This window comes from Aquarana catesbeiana, linkage group LG01 (genome assembly GCF_042186555.1).
Source record: "Aquarana catesbeiana isolate 2022-GZ linkage group LG01, ASM4218655v1, whole genome shotgun sequence".
Taxonomy (NCBI): Eukaryota; Metazoa; Chordata; class Amphibia; order Anura; family Ranidae; genus Aquarana; species Aquarana catesbeiana.
In genome coordinates, this window is record NC_133324.1 from 5,656,873 (window position 1) to 5,672,022 (window position 15,150).

The window sequence follows — 15,150 nt, forward strand, 5'->3', positions numbered from 1 at the left end:
GTGGTGGGGGTGTAATGGTGTGAGGGATGGGGTGTCCCCATCTTCTGATGGCTCCTTCCAGCATAATAATGCACCATGTCACAAAGCTCCAATCATCTCACCACTGGACAATGAGGTCCCTGTACTCCAATGGCCTCCACACTCACCACATCTCATCCAATAGAGCACCTTTGGGATGTGGTGGAACGGGAGATTGGTATCATGGATGTGCAGCCGACAAATCTGCAGCGACTGTGTGATGTTATCATGTCACTATGGAGCAAAATCTCTGAGGAACGTTTCCAACACCTTGTTGTATCTATGCCACCAAGAATGAAGGGGGTCCAACCCTCTACTAGCACGGAGGACCTAATAAAGTGTCCGGTGGTTGGATGTCCACCATAAAGCCTCCTCCATGAGTGACGTCCATCTGTCTCCATGGTGGACAGTCTGTGGGACATTGGTGGTCCCCCCCCTCCCCCCCTATATATCAGAAGCTGATACTACAATCTATGAATTGTTCACATGACTAAAGACAGAGAATGTTCAGGATCAGCCGGTGATAGAACCGGAGAATAGGGGGGGGGGGGACTGTCACTCTGCGATACAATGTATCCATGGTGGGGGTGGAGCAGAGGGAGGGATGGGGGTGGAGCAGAGGGAGGGATGGGGGTGGAACACTCAGGTGGGGGGTGGAGATGATGACACAGCAGGAAATCAGAGTTCAGTGAGACTGAGGAAGGGGAGGGGGGGACATCAAGGGGTATAGAGAGAGCCTGGGGGGGGAGAGAGGGGGACTGGAGAGAGGAACAGAGGGGGACAAGGAGGACAGAAGGGGGGGACAAGGAGGACAGAAGGGGGGGACAAGGAGGACAGAAGGGGGGGACAAGGAGGACAGAAGAGGGGGACAAGGAGGACAGAAGGGGGGGACAAGGAGGACAGAAGAGGGGGACAAGGAGGACAGAAGGGGGGACAAGGAGGACAGAAGGGGGGGACAAGGAGGACAGAAGGGGGGGACAAGGAGGAGACAAGGAGGACAGAAGGGGGGACAAGGAGGACAGAAGGGGGGACAAGGAGGACAGAAGGGGGGGACAAGGAGGACAGAAGGGGGGGACAAGGAGGACAGAAGGGGGGGGGACAAGGAGGACAGAAGGGGGGGACAAGGAGGACAGAAGGGGGGACAAGGAGGACAGAAGAGGGGGACAAGGAGAACAGAAGAGGGGGACAAGGAGGACAGAAGGGGGGACAAGGAGGACAGAAGGGGGGGGGACAAGGAGGACAGAAGAGGGGGACAAGGAGGACAGAAGGGGGGGACAAGGAGGACAGAAGAGGGGGACAAGGAGGACAGAAGGGGGGGGGACAAGGAGGACAGAAGGGGGGGACAGAGGGGGAAGCACAGGGTAAGAAGGGCACTGAACACAGAGGAGACATCGGAGGACAGAGAGAATCATTGAGAGGAGAGGAGTGGGAAGAGGAGAGGAGAGGAGAGGAGAGGAGAGGAGAGGAGAGGAGAGGAGAGGAGAGGTTTGAGGGGAGAGAAAAAAGAGGAGAGAGGAGAAGAAAGAGTGAAGGGAGAGAGGAGAAGATAAAAAGGTAACAAAAAGAGGAGAGAGAGAGAGTGGGAAAGGAAAGAGAGGGGAGAAGAAGAAAGAGGGGCAAGAGGTGTCAGGAGAGAGGGAGGAGAGGAAAAGAGAGGAGCAGGGAGGGGAGAGGAGCTCTGTGTGTGGAAGGTGAGAGACCTGAGGAAGGAAGGGATTGCAGAGTCCAGGTAGGTAGGGGGGGGTGAAGGTCGGGGAGGTGGACACTGAGGACCCCTCATAGATTCATCCACAGAGGAGACCTTATCAGCGCTGGTGAGTGACAGATTGCCCTCCATGATACTTTCCTCCTCCTCCTCCTCCTCCTCCTCCTCCTCCTCCTCCTCCACTCATCACACATACCAGGGAGAGGAGTGTCACTGATACTTCATCTTCTTTACTACATGATGTCACCACATTGTCACCTGTCTACCACACTCCATACATTATACACCATCATCTGCCCCAGAGGAGTTCCGACTGACTCAGAAGTGCTTCCTAAATGGAACATTTGGAATTTTGTACATATCTTCTCTTTCTCTTTATTCATCCCTCTCTGCGAATCCATTCAGTGTCCTCCCTACCAATCCCTCCACTACCTTCCATTCACTGTCCTCCACCCCTCTCTACCAATCCCTCCACTGGCCTCCATTCAGTGTCCTCCACCCCTCTCTACCAATCCCTCCACTGGCCACCATTCAGTGTCCTCCACCCCTCTCCCAATCCCTCCACTGGCCTCCACTCAGTGTCCTCCACCCCTCTCTACCAATCCCTCCACTACCTTCCACTCAGTGTCCTCCACCCCTCTCTACCAATCCCTCCACTACCTTCCATTCAGTGTCCTCCACCCCTATCTGCCAATCCCTCCACTGGCTTCCATTCAGTGTCCTCCACCCCTCTCTGCCAATCCCTCCACTGGCTTCCACTCAGAGTCCTCCACCCCTCTCTACCAATCCCTCCACTGGTCTCCATTCAGTGTCCTCCACCCCTCTCTACCAATCCCTCCACTACCTTCCACTCAGTGTCCTCCACCCCTCTCTACCAATCCCTCCACTACCTTCCATTCAGTGTCTTCCACCCCTCTCTGCCAATCCCTCCACTACCTTCCATTCAGTGTCCTCCACCCCTCTCTACCAATCCCTCCACTGGTCTCCATTCAGTGTCCTCCACCTCTCTCTGTCAATCCCTCTAGTGGTCTCTTCTTCAAAACTATGAAATTCAAAACACTAATGCCCCGTACACACGGTGGGATTTTCCGATGGAAAATGTCCGATCGGAGCGTGTTGTCGGAAATTCCGACCGTGTGTGGGCTCCATCGGACATTTTCCATCGGATTTTCCGACACACAAATTTGGACAGCAGGAGATAAAATTTTCCGACAACAAAATCCGTTGTCGGAAATTCCGATCGTGTGTACACAAATCCGACGCACAAAGTGCCACGCATGCTCAGAATAAATAAAGAGATGAAAGCTATTGGCCACTGCCCCGTTTATAGTCCCGACGTACGTGTTTTACATCACAGCGTTCAGAACGATCGGATTTTCCGACAACTTTGTGTGACCGTGTGTATGCAAGACAAGTTTGAGCCAACATCCGTCGGAAAAAATCCTAGGATTCTGTTGTCGGAATGTCCGATCAATGTCCGACCGTGTGTACGGGGCATTACTTTAACATACAAAGTTACATCACTGACCTCATCTTCAAATATCCTCCTAGGACCTCTGGCTTTTTAGCTCCTCCATCACCTCTTCCTTTGCTCACCTCCAGAACTTCTCTAGAGCCTCTCCCATCCTCTGGAACTCTCTACCCCAAAATGTCCAGCTAGTTCCTACTCTGTCCTCCTTTAGGTGATCCCTGAAAACTCATCACTATAGAGAAGGCTTTTCCCACCTCTACATAACAACTGAAATATTTTTCCCAATAAACTCATCCCTCACAGTTATTACATTTTTCTATCCCTTGCCCCTCCTTATTAGATTGCAAGTACCAATGATCAGGGCCCTCCTAATCTTCTTGAATTGTATCATAATTGCACTGTCTACCTTTGTATTGTAACTTGCTATACCCACTGATGGCTCTATATAAATCCTGTATAATTTATTATGTTGAGGCTAAAAAAAAAAAAACAAAAAAAAAAAAAAACGTGATCTTCTCTTGGATAAGATAAATGAAACATTGTATGTAAATATGTTGTTTTTCTGACCAGCCAGCAGGTGGCACTCTAGGTTCCCCTTTCACAAGCCTGGTGTTTAGAGAGCTCATTAGCACAAGCTAAAATTTCTACACAGTGAATAAGTTAAAACAGTAACTCCACCCCCCCACCTCTGTATGACTCCGTCGTGAACGAAGTCAGCTACTGTTGTGCTCTGGGGATCCTTTGTCATCAGGATATTTATGAGTAGAGTGAACTAGATAAAGGCTTCATATGTCCTTGGAGGAGAATTATGGTCATGTGACCCTGCCCTTGTGTACATGTGATTCTGATACCACAAGAGCCTGCACTGCCGTCATCTAACCCACTTGTGTCCATCAGGTGTGATCGCTCCGCGTCCAGGGAGAGTAACCACGCCACGTCCAGCGAGTGTGACCGCCCCGCGTCCATCGGGTCAGACCATGTCTCGGAGGAAGGAGGTGGTGACCTTGACTGGCCTGTGCCTGCAGAACATCGCGGACAACATGCAGAGCGTTTGGATGAAGGATTACATGATGAAAAATATGGAGGAATATAATTTCCTCTTCATCGAAGGACCCTTCAACCAGCTGGGTGAGTACCACCACAGCTAAGGTGAGCACCATGGTGTCCTTTGATGCATAAAGGAAAGAGACACAATTCCCAAAAATCGGCTCTGCCAATCGGCAGAGAGGAAGGAAAATTTGAGCAGCCATTAGCACTGTCAGAGAGGATTAGTAAAGTGCAATCACTGTGCAGCACAAGGAAGCAGGAAACGGAGGCTGGTTTTGTCATGAGAAGATAGGGTTGTCCTCCTACAGTATATATGTATAAATATGTCCTATGTGCATCACACTCACCTTTCCTCCCATCCTCCTCCCCTCAGCTGGCTCGCTGGTACAGGAACTGATCAGGATTTTAGGAGAGTCCCACAAGCTGAATAAAGGATGCCTCCACCTCCTCCTTCAGCCTCACCTGTTGGAGCTCAGTCTACGTTCCTGCGCCGGGATCGTCAATGTTGCCATCATGCAGCTCGTCACTGTGCGCTGCAAGGTAAGATAGTCCAATGGAATGTACACTATGTAGAACCCCGTTCAAGAGCCATCCTCCAGATACTAAGGCCCCCTTCTGATCCATCCTCTACTCTCCAGATACTAAGACCTCCTGGTCCATCCTCTGCCCTCCAGATACTAAGGCCTCCTGATCCATCCTCTGTCTTCTAGATACTAAGGCCTCCTGATCCATCCTCTATCTTCTAGATACTAAGGCCTCCTGATCCATCCTCTATCTTCTAGATACTAAGGCCTCCTGATCTATCCTCTAATTACTAAGGACTGCTTCTGATCCATGCTCTATCCTCCAGATACTAAGGCCTCCTTCCGAACCATCCTCTATCCTCCAGATACTAAGTACCCAATCTGGGCTATCCTCTACCCTCCAGATACTAAGGCCTCCTGATCCATTCTCCATCCTCCAGATGCTAAGGCCTCTTGATCCATCCCCTACTCTCCAGATACTAAGGCCTCCTGATCCATCCACTATCCTCCAGATACTAAGGCCTCTTGATCCATCCTCTTTCCTTCAGATACTGATGCCTCCTGATCCATCCTCTGTCTTCTAGATACTAAGGCCTCCTGATCCATCCTCTATCTTCTAGATACTAAGGCCTCCTGATCCATCCTCTATCTTCTAAATACTAAGGCCTCCTGATCTATCCTCTAATTACTAAGGACTGCTTCTGCTCCATCCTCTATCCTCCAGACACTAAGGCCTCCTTCCAAACCATCCTCTATCCTCCAGATACTAAGGCCTCCTGGTCCATCCTCTGCCCTCCAGATACTAAGGCCTCCTGATCCATTCTCCATCCTCCAGATAATAAGGCCCCCTGATCCATCCCCTACTCTCCAGATACTAAGGCCTCCTGATCCATCCTCTATCCTCCAGATACTAAGGCCTCCTGATCCATCCTCTATCCTCCAGATACTAAGGCCTCCTGATCCATCCTCTATCTTCTAGATACTAAGGCCTCCTGATCTATCCTCTAATTACTAAGGACTGCTTCTGATCCATCCTCTATCCTCCAGATACTAAGGCCTCCTTCCGAACCATCCTCTATCCTCCAGATACTAAGTACCCAATCTGGGCTATCCTCTACCCTCCAGATACTAAGGCCTCCTGATCCATTCTCCATCCTCCAGATGCTAAGGCCTCCTGATCCATCCCCTACTCTCCAGATACTAAGGCCTCCTGATCCATCCACTATCCTCCAGATACTAAGGCCTCCTGATCCATCCTCTTTCCTTCAGATACTGATGCCTCCTGATCCATCCTCTGTCTTCTAGATACTAAGGCCTCCTGATCCATCCTCTATCTTCTAGATACTAAGGCCTCCTGATCCATCCTCTATCTTCTAAATACTAAGGCCTCCTGATCTATCCTCTAATTACTAAGGACTGCTTCTGCTCCATCCTCTATCCTCCAGACACTAAGGCCTCCTTCCAAACCATCCTCTATCCTCCAGATACTAAGGCCTCCTGGTCCATCCTCTGCCCTCCAGATACTAAGGCCTCCTGATCCATTCTCCATCCTCCAGATACTAAGGCCCCCTGATCCATCCCCTACTCTCCAGATACTAAGGCCTCCTGATCCATCCTCTATCCTCCAGATACTAAGGCCTCCTGATCCATCCTCTATCTTCTAGATACTAAGGCCTCCTGATCTATCCTCTAATTACTAAGGACTGCTTCTGATCCATCCTCTATCCTCCAGATACTAAGGCCTCCTTCCGAACCATCCTCTATCCTCCAGATACTAAGTACCCAATCTGGGCTATCCTCTACCCTCCAGATACTAAGGCCTCCTGATCCATTCTCCATCCTCCAGATGCTAAGGCCTCCTGATCCATCCCCTACTCTCCAGATACTAAGGCCTCCTGATCCATCCACTATCCTCCAGATACTAAGGCCTCCTGATCCATCCTCTTTCCTTCAGATACTGATGCCTCCTGATCCATCTTCTGTCTTCTAGATACTAAGGCCTCCTGATCCATCCTCTATCTTCTAGATACTAAGGCCTCCTGATCCATCCTCTATCTTCTAAATACTAAGTCCTCCTGATCTATCCTCTAATTACTAAGGACTGCTTCTGCTCCATCCTCTATCCTCCAGACACTAAGGCCTCCTTCCAAACCATCCTCTATCCTCCAGATACTAAGGCCTCCTGGTCCATCCTCTGCCCTCCAGATACTAAGGCCTCCTGATCCATTCTCCATTCTCCAGATACTAAGGCCCCCTGATCCATCCCCTACTCTCCAGATACTAAGGCCTCCTGATCCATCCTCTATCCTCCAGATACTAAGGCCTCCTGATCCATCCTCTATCGTCCAGATACTAAGGCCTCCTGGTCCATCCTCTCCCCTCCAGATACTAAGGCCTCCTGGTCCATCCTCTCCCCTCCAGATACTAAGGCCTCCTGATCCATCCTCTATCCTCCAGATACTAAGGCCTCCTGATCCATCCTCTATCTTCTAGATACTAAGGCCTCCTGATCTATCCTTTAGATACTAAGGACTCCTTCTGATCCATTTTCTACCCTCCAGATACTAAGGCATTTATCTACTAAGAATTACTCTACAGATCATGGTACGTTAGTCATAGATGTGCGGACAGGGTGTGCCGGATGTGCATGAGCACACCATAATCACCCCATGCGCATTAGCATTATCACTCTGTGTACCGGCAGGAAGATGGAAAAGATCTCCCTCTTACCGTCTCTGCCATAAGAGAGGTGTGTACGCACTTCTCTTTCACTGTACCGGCAGGGAGATCAATGTGCTGGGGTTATATATATGTAGACACACACATGTGTGCTTGAGCTTTAGGGTGCACAACTGCACACCCTAATGCAATAGGCTGCGCACACCTACAATTAGAGTGATGGTCAATGGGAAATATGCTCTTTATATCTGTGGTCACTAGGAAGAATCCTCCCTTACAGATAGCTAAAAAGATCAGTGCTGTCAGAGCCTACTTTTCTGAGAAATTGATCATTACTCAAGGAACCTCGAGCAACCTATGGAAGAACCCCAGGTTTCACAGAATCCTTGTTGAGAAAGGCTGCTCCATATACTTAGACCCCTTTCTGAACCATCCTCTATCCTTCAGATACTAAGGCCCCCTTCTGAGCCATCCTCTATCCTCCAGATACTAAGGCCTCCTTCTGAACTATCCTCTATCCTCCAGATACTAAGGCCTCCTTTTGAACCATCCTCTATCCTCCAGATACTAATGCCGTGTACACACGACCAGACTTTTCGTCGGACTGAACTCCGAAGGACTTTTCGACGGAGTTCCGACGGAGTTCCAACTAAACGGACTTGCCTACACAAGATCACACCAAAGTCCAATCGTTTCGAACGTGACGACGTACGACCGGACTAGAATAAGGAAGTTCATAGCCAGTAGCCAATAGCTGCCCTTGCGTCTTTTTTTGTCCGTCGGACTAGCATACAGACGAACTGATTTTTCGATCAGACTCAAGTCCGTCGGAAAGATTTGAAACATGTTCTATTTCTAAAGTCCGACAGATTTTTCGACAGAAAAGTTCCAATGAAGCCCACACAGGATCGAATTGTCCGACTGATTCGACCCGTCGGACCAGTTCGGTCGAAAAGTCCGGTCGTGTGTACACGGCATAAGGCCTCCTTCTGAGCTATGTTTTATCCTCCAGCAACTAAGGCCTCCTTCTGATCCATCCTCTATCCTCCAGATACTAAGGCCTCCTGGTCCATCCTCTACCCTCCAGATACTAAGGCCTCCTGGTCCATCCTCTACCCTCCAGATACTAAGGCCTCCTGGTCCATCCTCTACCCTCCAGATACTAAGGCCTCCTGGTCCATCCTCTATGTACCAGATACTAAAGCTCTCTTCTTTGCCATCCTCTGCCCTTTAGATACTAAGACCTCCATCAGAACCATCCTCTATCCTTCAGATACTAAGGCCTCCATCTGAATCATCCTCTATCCTCCATACTAAGGTTCCCTTCTGAACCATCCTCTATACTTCAGATATTAAGGCTTCCATCGGAACCATTCTCTATCCTGCAGATACTAAGGCCTCCTTCTGAACCATCCTCTATCTTTCAGATACTAAGGCCTCCATCGGAACCATCCTCTATTCTTCAGATACTAAGACCCTCTTCTGAGCCATCCTCTATCCACTAGATACGAAGGCCTCCTTCTGAGTTATCCTTTATCCTCCAGATACTAAGGTCTCCTGATCCATCCTTTATCCTTCAGATACCATGGCCTCCTTCTGAGCCATCTTCCAGATACAAAAGGATTTCTTCTGATCCATCCTCTTCCAGGTACTAAGACCTCCTGATCCATCCTCTATCCTCCAGCTACCCTACCTTCTGAGCCATCCTCTATCCTCCAGATACCAAGGCTTCCTTCTTAGCCATCCTCTATCCTTCAGATACTGAGGACCCCTTCTGAGCCATCCTCTATCCTTCAGATACTAAGGCCCCCTTCTGAAACATCCTTTATCCTACAGATACTAAGGCCCCTTTCTGAGCAATGTTTTATCCTTCAGAAATGAAGGCCTCCTTCTAAACCATCCTCTGTCTTCCAGATACTAAATCTCTCTTCTTGACCATCCTCTGTCCATCAGATACTAAGACCCCCTTCTGAGCCATCCTCTATCCACTAGACACTAAGGCTTCTGAAGAATAGAGAATGACTCAGAAGAGGGTCTTAGTAGCTAATGATTAGATGATGGCTCAGAAGGAGGCCTTAGTATCTGAAGGATAAATGATGGTTCAGAAGGGAGTCTTAGTAGCTGAATGATAGAGGATGGCTCAGAAAGGGGTCTTAGTATCTGGAGGATAGGGTATGGTTCAGAAGGGGGCCTTAGTATCTGCAGGATAGGGGATGGTTCAGAAGGGGGTTTTAGTATCTGGAGGATAGGGGATGGTTCAGAAGGGGGCCTTAGTACCCGCAGGATTGGGGATGGTTCAGAAGGAGACCTTAATATTTGAAGAATATGGCTCAGATGGAGGGCCTTGGTATCTAAAGAATAGAGGATTGCCCAGAAGGGGGTTATAGTATCTAAAGACTAGAGGTTGATTTAGAAGGAGGCCTTAGTATCTGAAGAATAGAGGATGACTCAGAAGGGGGTCTTAGTATCTAAAGATTAGATGATGGCTCAGAAGGAGGCCTTAGTATCTGAAGGATAAATGATTGTTCAGAAGGGGGTCTTAGTAGCTGAAGGATAGAAGATGGCTCAGAAAGGGGTCTTAGTATCTGGAGGATAAGGGATGGTTCAGAAGGGGGCCTTAGTATCTAAAGCTAGAGGATGGTTCGGAAGGGGGTCTTAGTATCTGGAGGATAGGGGATGGTTCAGAAGGGGGCCTTAGTATCAGAAGAACAGAGGAGGGTTCAGAAAGGGGTTTTGGTATCTGGAGGATAGGGGATCGTCATAAGGGGGCCTTAGTATCTGCAGGGTAAGGGATTGTTTATAAGGGGATCTTGGTAACTAAAGATAGAGGATGGTTCCGAAGGGGGTCTTAGTATCTGGAGGATAGGGTATGGTTCAGAAGGGGGCCTTAGTTTCAAAAGAACAGATGAGGGTTCAGAAAGGGGTTTTAGTATCTGGAGGATAGGGGATCGTTCAGAAGGGGTCCTTAGTATTTTCAGTTTTGGGGATGGTTCAGAAGGTGACCTTAATATCTGAAGAATATGGCTCAGAGGGCTATGGAGGGCCTTGGTATCTAAAGAATAGAGGATTGCCCAGAAGGGGGTTTTAGTATCTAAAGGCTAGAGGATGGTTTAGAAGGAGGCCTTAGTAGCTGAAGGATAGAGGATGGCTCAGAAAGGGGCCTTAGTATTTGAAGGATAGAGAATGGCTCAGAAGGGGGCCTTAGAAACTGAAGGATAGAGGATGGCTCAGAAGGGGGTCTTAGTTTCTGAAGTATAGAGGATGGCTCAAAAGGGGGCCTTAGTATCTGAAGAATAGAGGATGACTCAGAAGAGGGTCTTGGTATCTAAAAGTTAGATGATGACTCAGAAGGAGGCCTTAGTAGCTGAAGGATAGAGGATGGTTCAGAAAGGGGTCCTAGTATCTGGAGGATAGGGGATGGTTTAGAAGGGGGCCTTAGTATCTGCAGGATAGAGGGTGGTTCAGAAGGGGGTCTTAGTATCTGGAGGATAGAGGATGGTTCAGAAGGGGGCCTTAGTATCTGAAGGATAGAGATGTTTCAGAAGGGGGTCTTAGTAGCTGCAGGATTGGGGATGGTTCTGAAGGAGACCTTAGTATCTGAAGAATAGAGGCTGGCTTAAAGGAGGGCCTTGGTATCTATAGAATAGAGGATTGCCCAGAAGGGGGTTTTAGTATCTGAAGGATAGAGGGTGGTTTTGAAGGAGGCCTTAGTAGCTGAAGGATAGAGGATGGCTCAGAAGGGGGCCTTAGTATCTGAAGGATAGAGGATGGCTCAGAAGGGGGCCTTAGTATCTGAAGGATAGAGGATGGCTCAGAAGGGGGCCTTAGTATCTGAAGGATAGAGGATGGCTCAGAAGGGGGTCTTAGAATGTGAAGGATAGAGGATGGTGTAGAAGGGGAGCCTTAGTTTCTGGAGGATAGAGGATGGTTAAGAAAGGGGGGCTTAGTATCTGAGGTATAGAGGATGGCTCAGAATAGGGGTGTTAATACCTTTAGGATAGAAGATGGTTTGTTTTGTTTGCTTTGTTTTTTTTTCTCTTTTTTCTTAAAAAAATAAAAATGAATAGGAGAACTGAAGAGTCCATTGGTGTAAAACCTGAGACATTGGTGGTAGTTACTTTCTAAATCATGAAGATACAAAGGAGCTTTATTGAGGATGGAATATTATATATATAGTTGTGGAATATTAAGCTACTTTAAAATGTATCAGTATTATAAGAGATTGTGTATATATTTTGTGGAACTTGATGTCTTAATGGACTCGCAGCCCTTTTGTATAAATAAAGAATTGAAAAAAAAAATTAAAAAAAATAAAAAAGAAGAAGATGGTTCAGAAGGCGGCCTTAGTTTCTGGAGGATAGAGGATGGTCAAGAAGGGGGCTTAAGTATCTGGAGGATAGAGGATGGTTCAGAAGGCAGTCTTAGTGTCTGGAGGTTCAGAAGGCGGTCTTAGTGTCTGGAGGATAGAGGATGGTTCAGAAGGGGGCCTTATGCCGCGTACACACGACCGGACTTTATGGCATACTTTGTCCTGCGGACTTTTCGAAGGACTTTCCGAATGAACGGACTTGCATACACACGATCAACCAAAGTCTGACGGATTCGTACGTGATGACGTACGACCGGGCTAAAACAAGGAAGTTCATAGCCAGTAGCCAATAGCTGCCCTAGCCTCGGTTTTTGTCCGTCGGACTAGCATACAGACGAGCGGACTTTTCGACCGGACTCGAGTCTGTCAAAAAGATTTGAAACATGTTTCATTTCTAGGTCCGTCAAACTTTTGGGGAAATAAAGTCCGCTGGAGCCCACACACAATCGAATTGTCTGAAGGACTCCGGTTCGCCGGACCAAGTATGCCGTAAAGTCCGGTCGTGTGTACGCGGCATTAGTTTCTGGAGGATAGAGGATAGTTCAGAAGAGGGCCTTGGTATTTTCAGGATTGAGGACGGTTCAGAAGGGGATCTTAGTTTCTGGAGACTAGAGGATGGTTCAGAAGGGGGCCTTAGTGTCTGGAGGATAGAGGATAGATCAGAAGGGGGCCTTGGTATCTGCAGGATAGAGGATGGTTCAGAAGGCAGCCTTAGTGTCTGGAGGATAGTTCAGAAGGGGGCCTTGGTATCTGCAGGATAGAAGATGGTTCAGATGGGAGACTTAGTACCTGGAGGATAGAGGACGGCTCAAAGGGGGGCCTAAGTATCTGGAGGATAGAGGAGACTTATTGACCATTAGTGAATAGGACCCGCTGTCTGCCAGTCTCCTTACTTCTGATCTCTCTTATCTTCTCACCAGCACCTGACCTCCCTGGACCTGCACTCCTGTAACCGTGTTCCAGCTGCCTCATTGGCTACACTCATTGAAGGCTTGCCCCGTCTCATTAAACTTTGTCTGGCCGACACTCAGTGTGACTCACTGGTTTTGACAGCCATTGGAAGGAGTTGCCCGCGACTTTGTGAATTGGACGTATCCCGGTGTAAGAAGGTTTCATCGTCTTCGTTGTTGTCCATGGTCTACGACACTAAAGGTGCCACCTTCTGCTGCCAGGCGCTGAGAGTCCTCCTTCTGGATGACGTGAAACCAAAGGGCAGCCCGGAGCAGTGGGCACAGGTGCTGTGCTTTATTCTGCTGGCATTACCCTGCCTGGAGGAACTTCCCAACCCTTCCCTATCTGCAGCCCTAAATCTTCTATACAGTAGGAGTTTTACCAAACCTGGCACATGTTTTGATGGTTTCCCTCCATTGGCGGAGGTCGCCCAGTCCAGGACGATAAGTGAGAGTAAGATCAAGGGAGGTTCAAACATGAGGAATTATCAGTTGAATTCCTCTGCATCTTCACCAAAGGTAACCCCCCAGAGAAGTTCTGAGACGTCGGTGATGCCAGAGAGACTGACCCTTCGCCTGAAGAAGCTGGAGGACCTGGAGGAGGATGACGTGTCGGTAGTTGGGTCTCTATGCCCGCTGGTGGAGGAGGTCGCTATCTCTCTCGGCGACCAACCACTGGGTTCCTGGAGTTTAGTGCAATGGCCGCACCTCACCAAACTGACCCTGCACTGCCCACAGAAGCCAGAGAGGACCTTGGAGGAGTTTCTGGCCGCATTGCAGGCCATAGGCAACAGTCTACAGGTTCTATCCCTACAGAACCTCCTGTGGTGTCATGACGACTCTTTGCCCACTCTGCTGACCATGTGCCCAAATCTCCAGAGCTTCCAGAGTCACTTCACGGTGCTCCGTCAGAACCTCCTGCCCAATGAACCGGAGCTTCCGCCCTGGCCCCGGGACCCCTTGCCTCTCCCCCGCCTGCACGCCTTCAGTTTGCTAATAGAAGGTGAAGGCTCATCTCAGGCCATCTTCCAGCATAAACTGGGGGGCTCCTTAGTGTCCGTCCTGAAGGGGAGCCCCCAGCTAGAATCGCTGTCCCTGTGCGGGGTCCAGTCCCCGCTCGATAGTGTCTTTGAGGTCGTGTACGGGTCAAGTCCTCCCCGGCCCTTGCAGAGACTGAGCGCGGTGACCCTGTGCGGCAGTAACGTCACCCAGTGGGGGGCGTCCCTCGTCGTTCGCTCCGGGAGTGACCTGAGGACTCTGGACTTGTCTCACTGCAAGGAGGTGACCTGCCGGGACCACCACCAGCTCCAGGAACGGGCGCGCAAGCAGAGACTCAACCTTACCATTAGCTGGCTCTAAAGGCGCTGACAATCCAACCCCCCCCCCCCCAACCTCCACCTCCAACTTTACTGCACCACCCAAAACGGAGGTTCCAGTTAAGTCTTTGAGATCTCCCCATTGGAAGCAGACGGGTGATTCCAACCCAACTCCAACCCAACCAAGACATTGCTTCGTGTTGTAGTGTGGGAGGGTTAGAGCCTTTGTCCTCTGTTTATGTGTGACTTCCCTTCACTTCCTGTCCTGGTGACACAACAGGAAGAACCCAATAAAAGCCAGCAGAAGCTCTAAAAGCCAGATCGAGGCCGACGCTGCCGAACTCTACTTCGAAAAACGCTAGAGGCCTGGCTGTGGTACGCCTCCTTGTGGTGACATCCAGGCAAGGAGCATTTTGAAGGAGATCAGAAGGCCGCCCTGTAGCTTGATTCCATTAAACTGCTGGGACATTCGTTCTGGGAGAACGCTGCAATATTGAATGTTCTATTTCCTCTACCAGTCGAAGGTTTTTCATTCATTCATTCAAAAAAAAAAAAATGAGTGGTTCAGGAAAATTATGGCCACTAGATGGAGCCGAGGATCAATATAGATTTCCTGTGATCCTTGGCTCTATCTAGTGGCCACAATGTGGTATTTTTCTGACTCACTCTATGAATGAATAACATTCGACCTGTAGAAGAATAAGGAGAAGCGGATTATGGAGCTCAGTGGCCTTGGTCTAGGCAGAGCACCCGGGGTGTGGTCCTATGGGGGTGGTCTTGGAGTCTGGGAAGAAATAAAAAATGGAAACAAGTCATTGACGCGTTTCGGAGGTGTAAGCAGAGTCCTCCTTCCTCTGGGAAACGCCTAGGACAAGGAGCACCAAGTAAAGATGAATCTGATTATATTTCGCCCTCCCCGGTTCTAAATCCTTCCTGTGATCACCGGGTCTCTGTGCTTTTCTATGAAATCCAGGCAGATGTATACATAGATAGATATATATATACACACACATTGCACGTGTCACTTTTATGTGTACAGCAAAGAATAAAAGACTCTCTGATCTCTCTTTC

General features: G+C 49.1%; 1 protein-coding gene across 2 annotated transcripts; it reads left to right on the plus strand.

Annotated features, from left to right (window-relative positions):
- Positions 1 to 1,339: 1,339 nt before the first annotated feature.
- On the plus strand, positions 1,340 to 15,150 carry LOC141129778 (uncharacterized). Of its 2 annotated transcripts, XM_073617859.1 has the most exons (4): positions 1,340 to 1,832; positions 4,092 to 4,322; positions 4,615 to 4,781; positions 12,734 to 15,150. In XM_073617859.1, exons 2-4 carry the CDS (start codon positions 4,172 to 4,174, stop codon positions 14,120 to 14,122), a joined length of 1,707 nt encoding a protein of 568 aa, XP_073473960.1. In that variant the 5' UTR covers positions 1,340 to 1,832; positions 4,092 to 4,171; the 3' UTR covers positions 14,123 to 15,150. The 2 variants fall into 2 exon arrangements, with proteins under 2 accessions (XP_073473960.1, XP_073473964.1); XM_073617863.1 differs by lacking the exon at positions 4,092 to 4,322.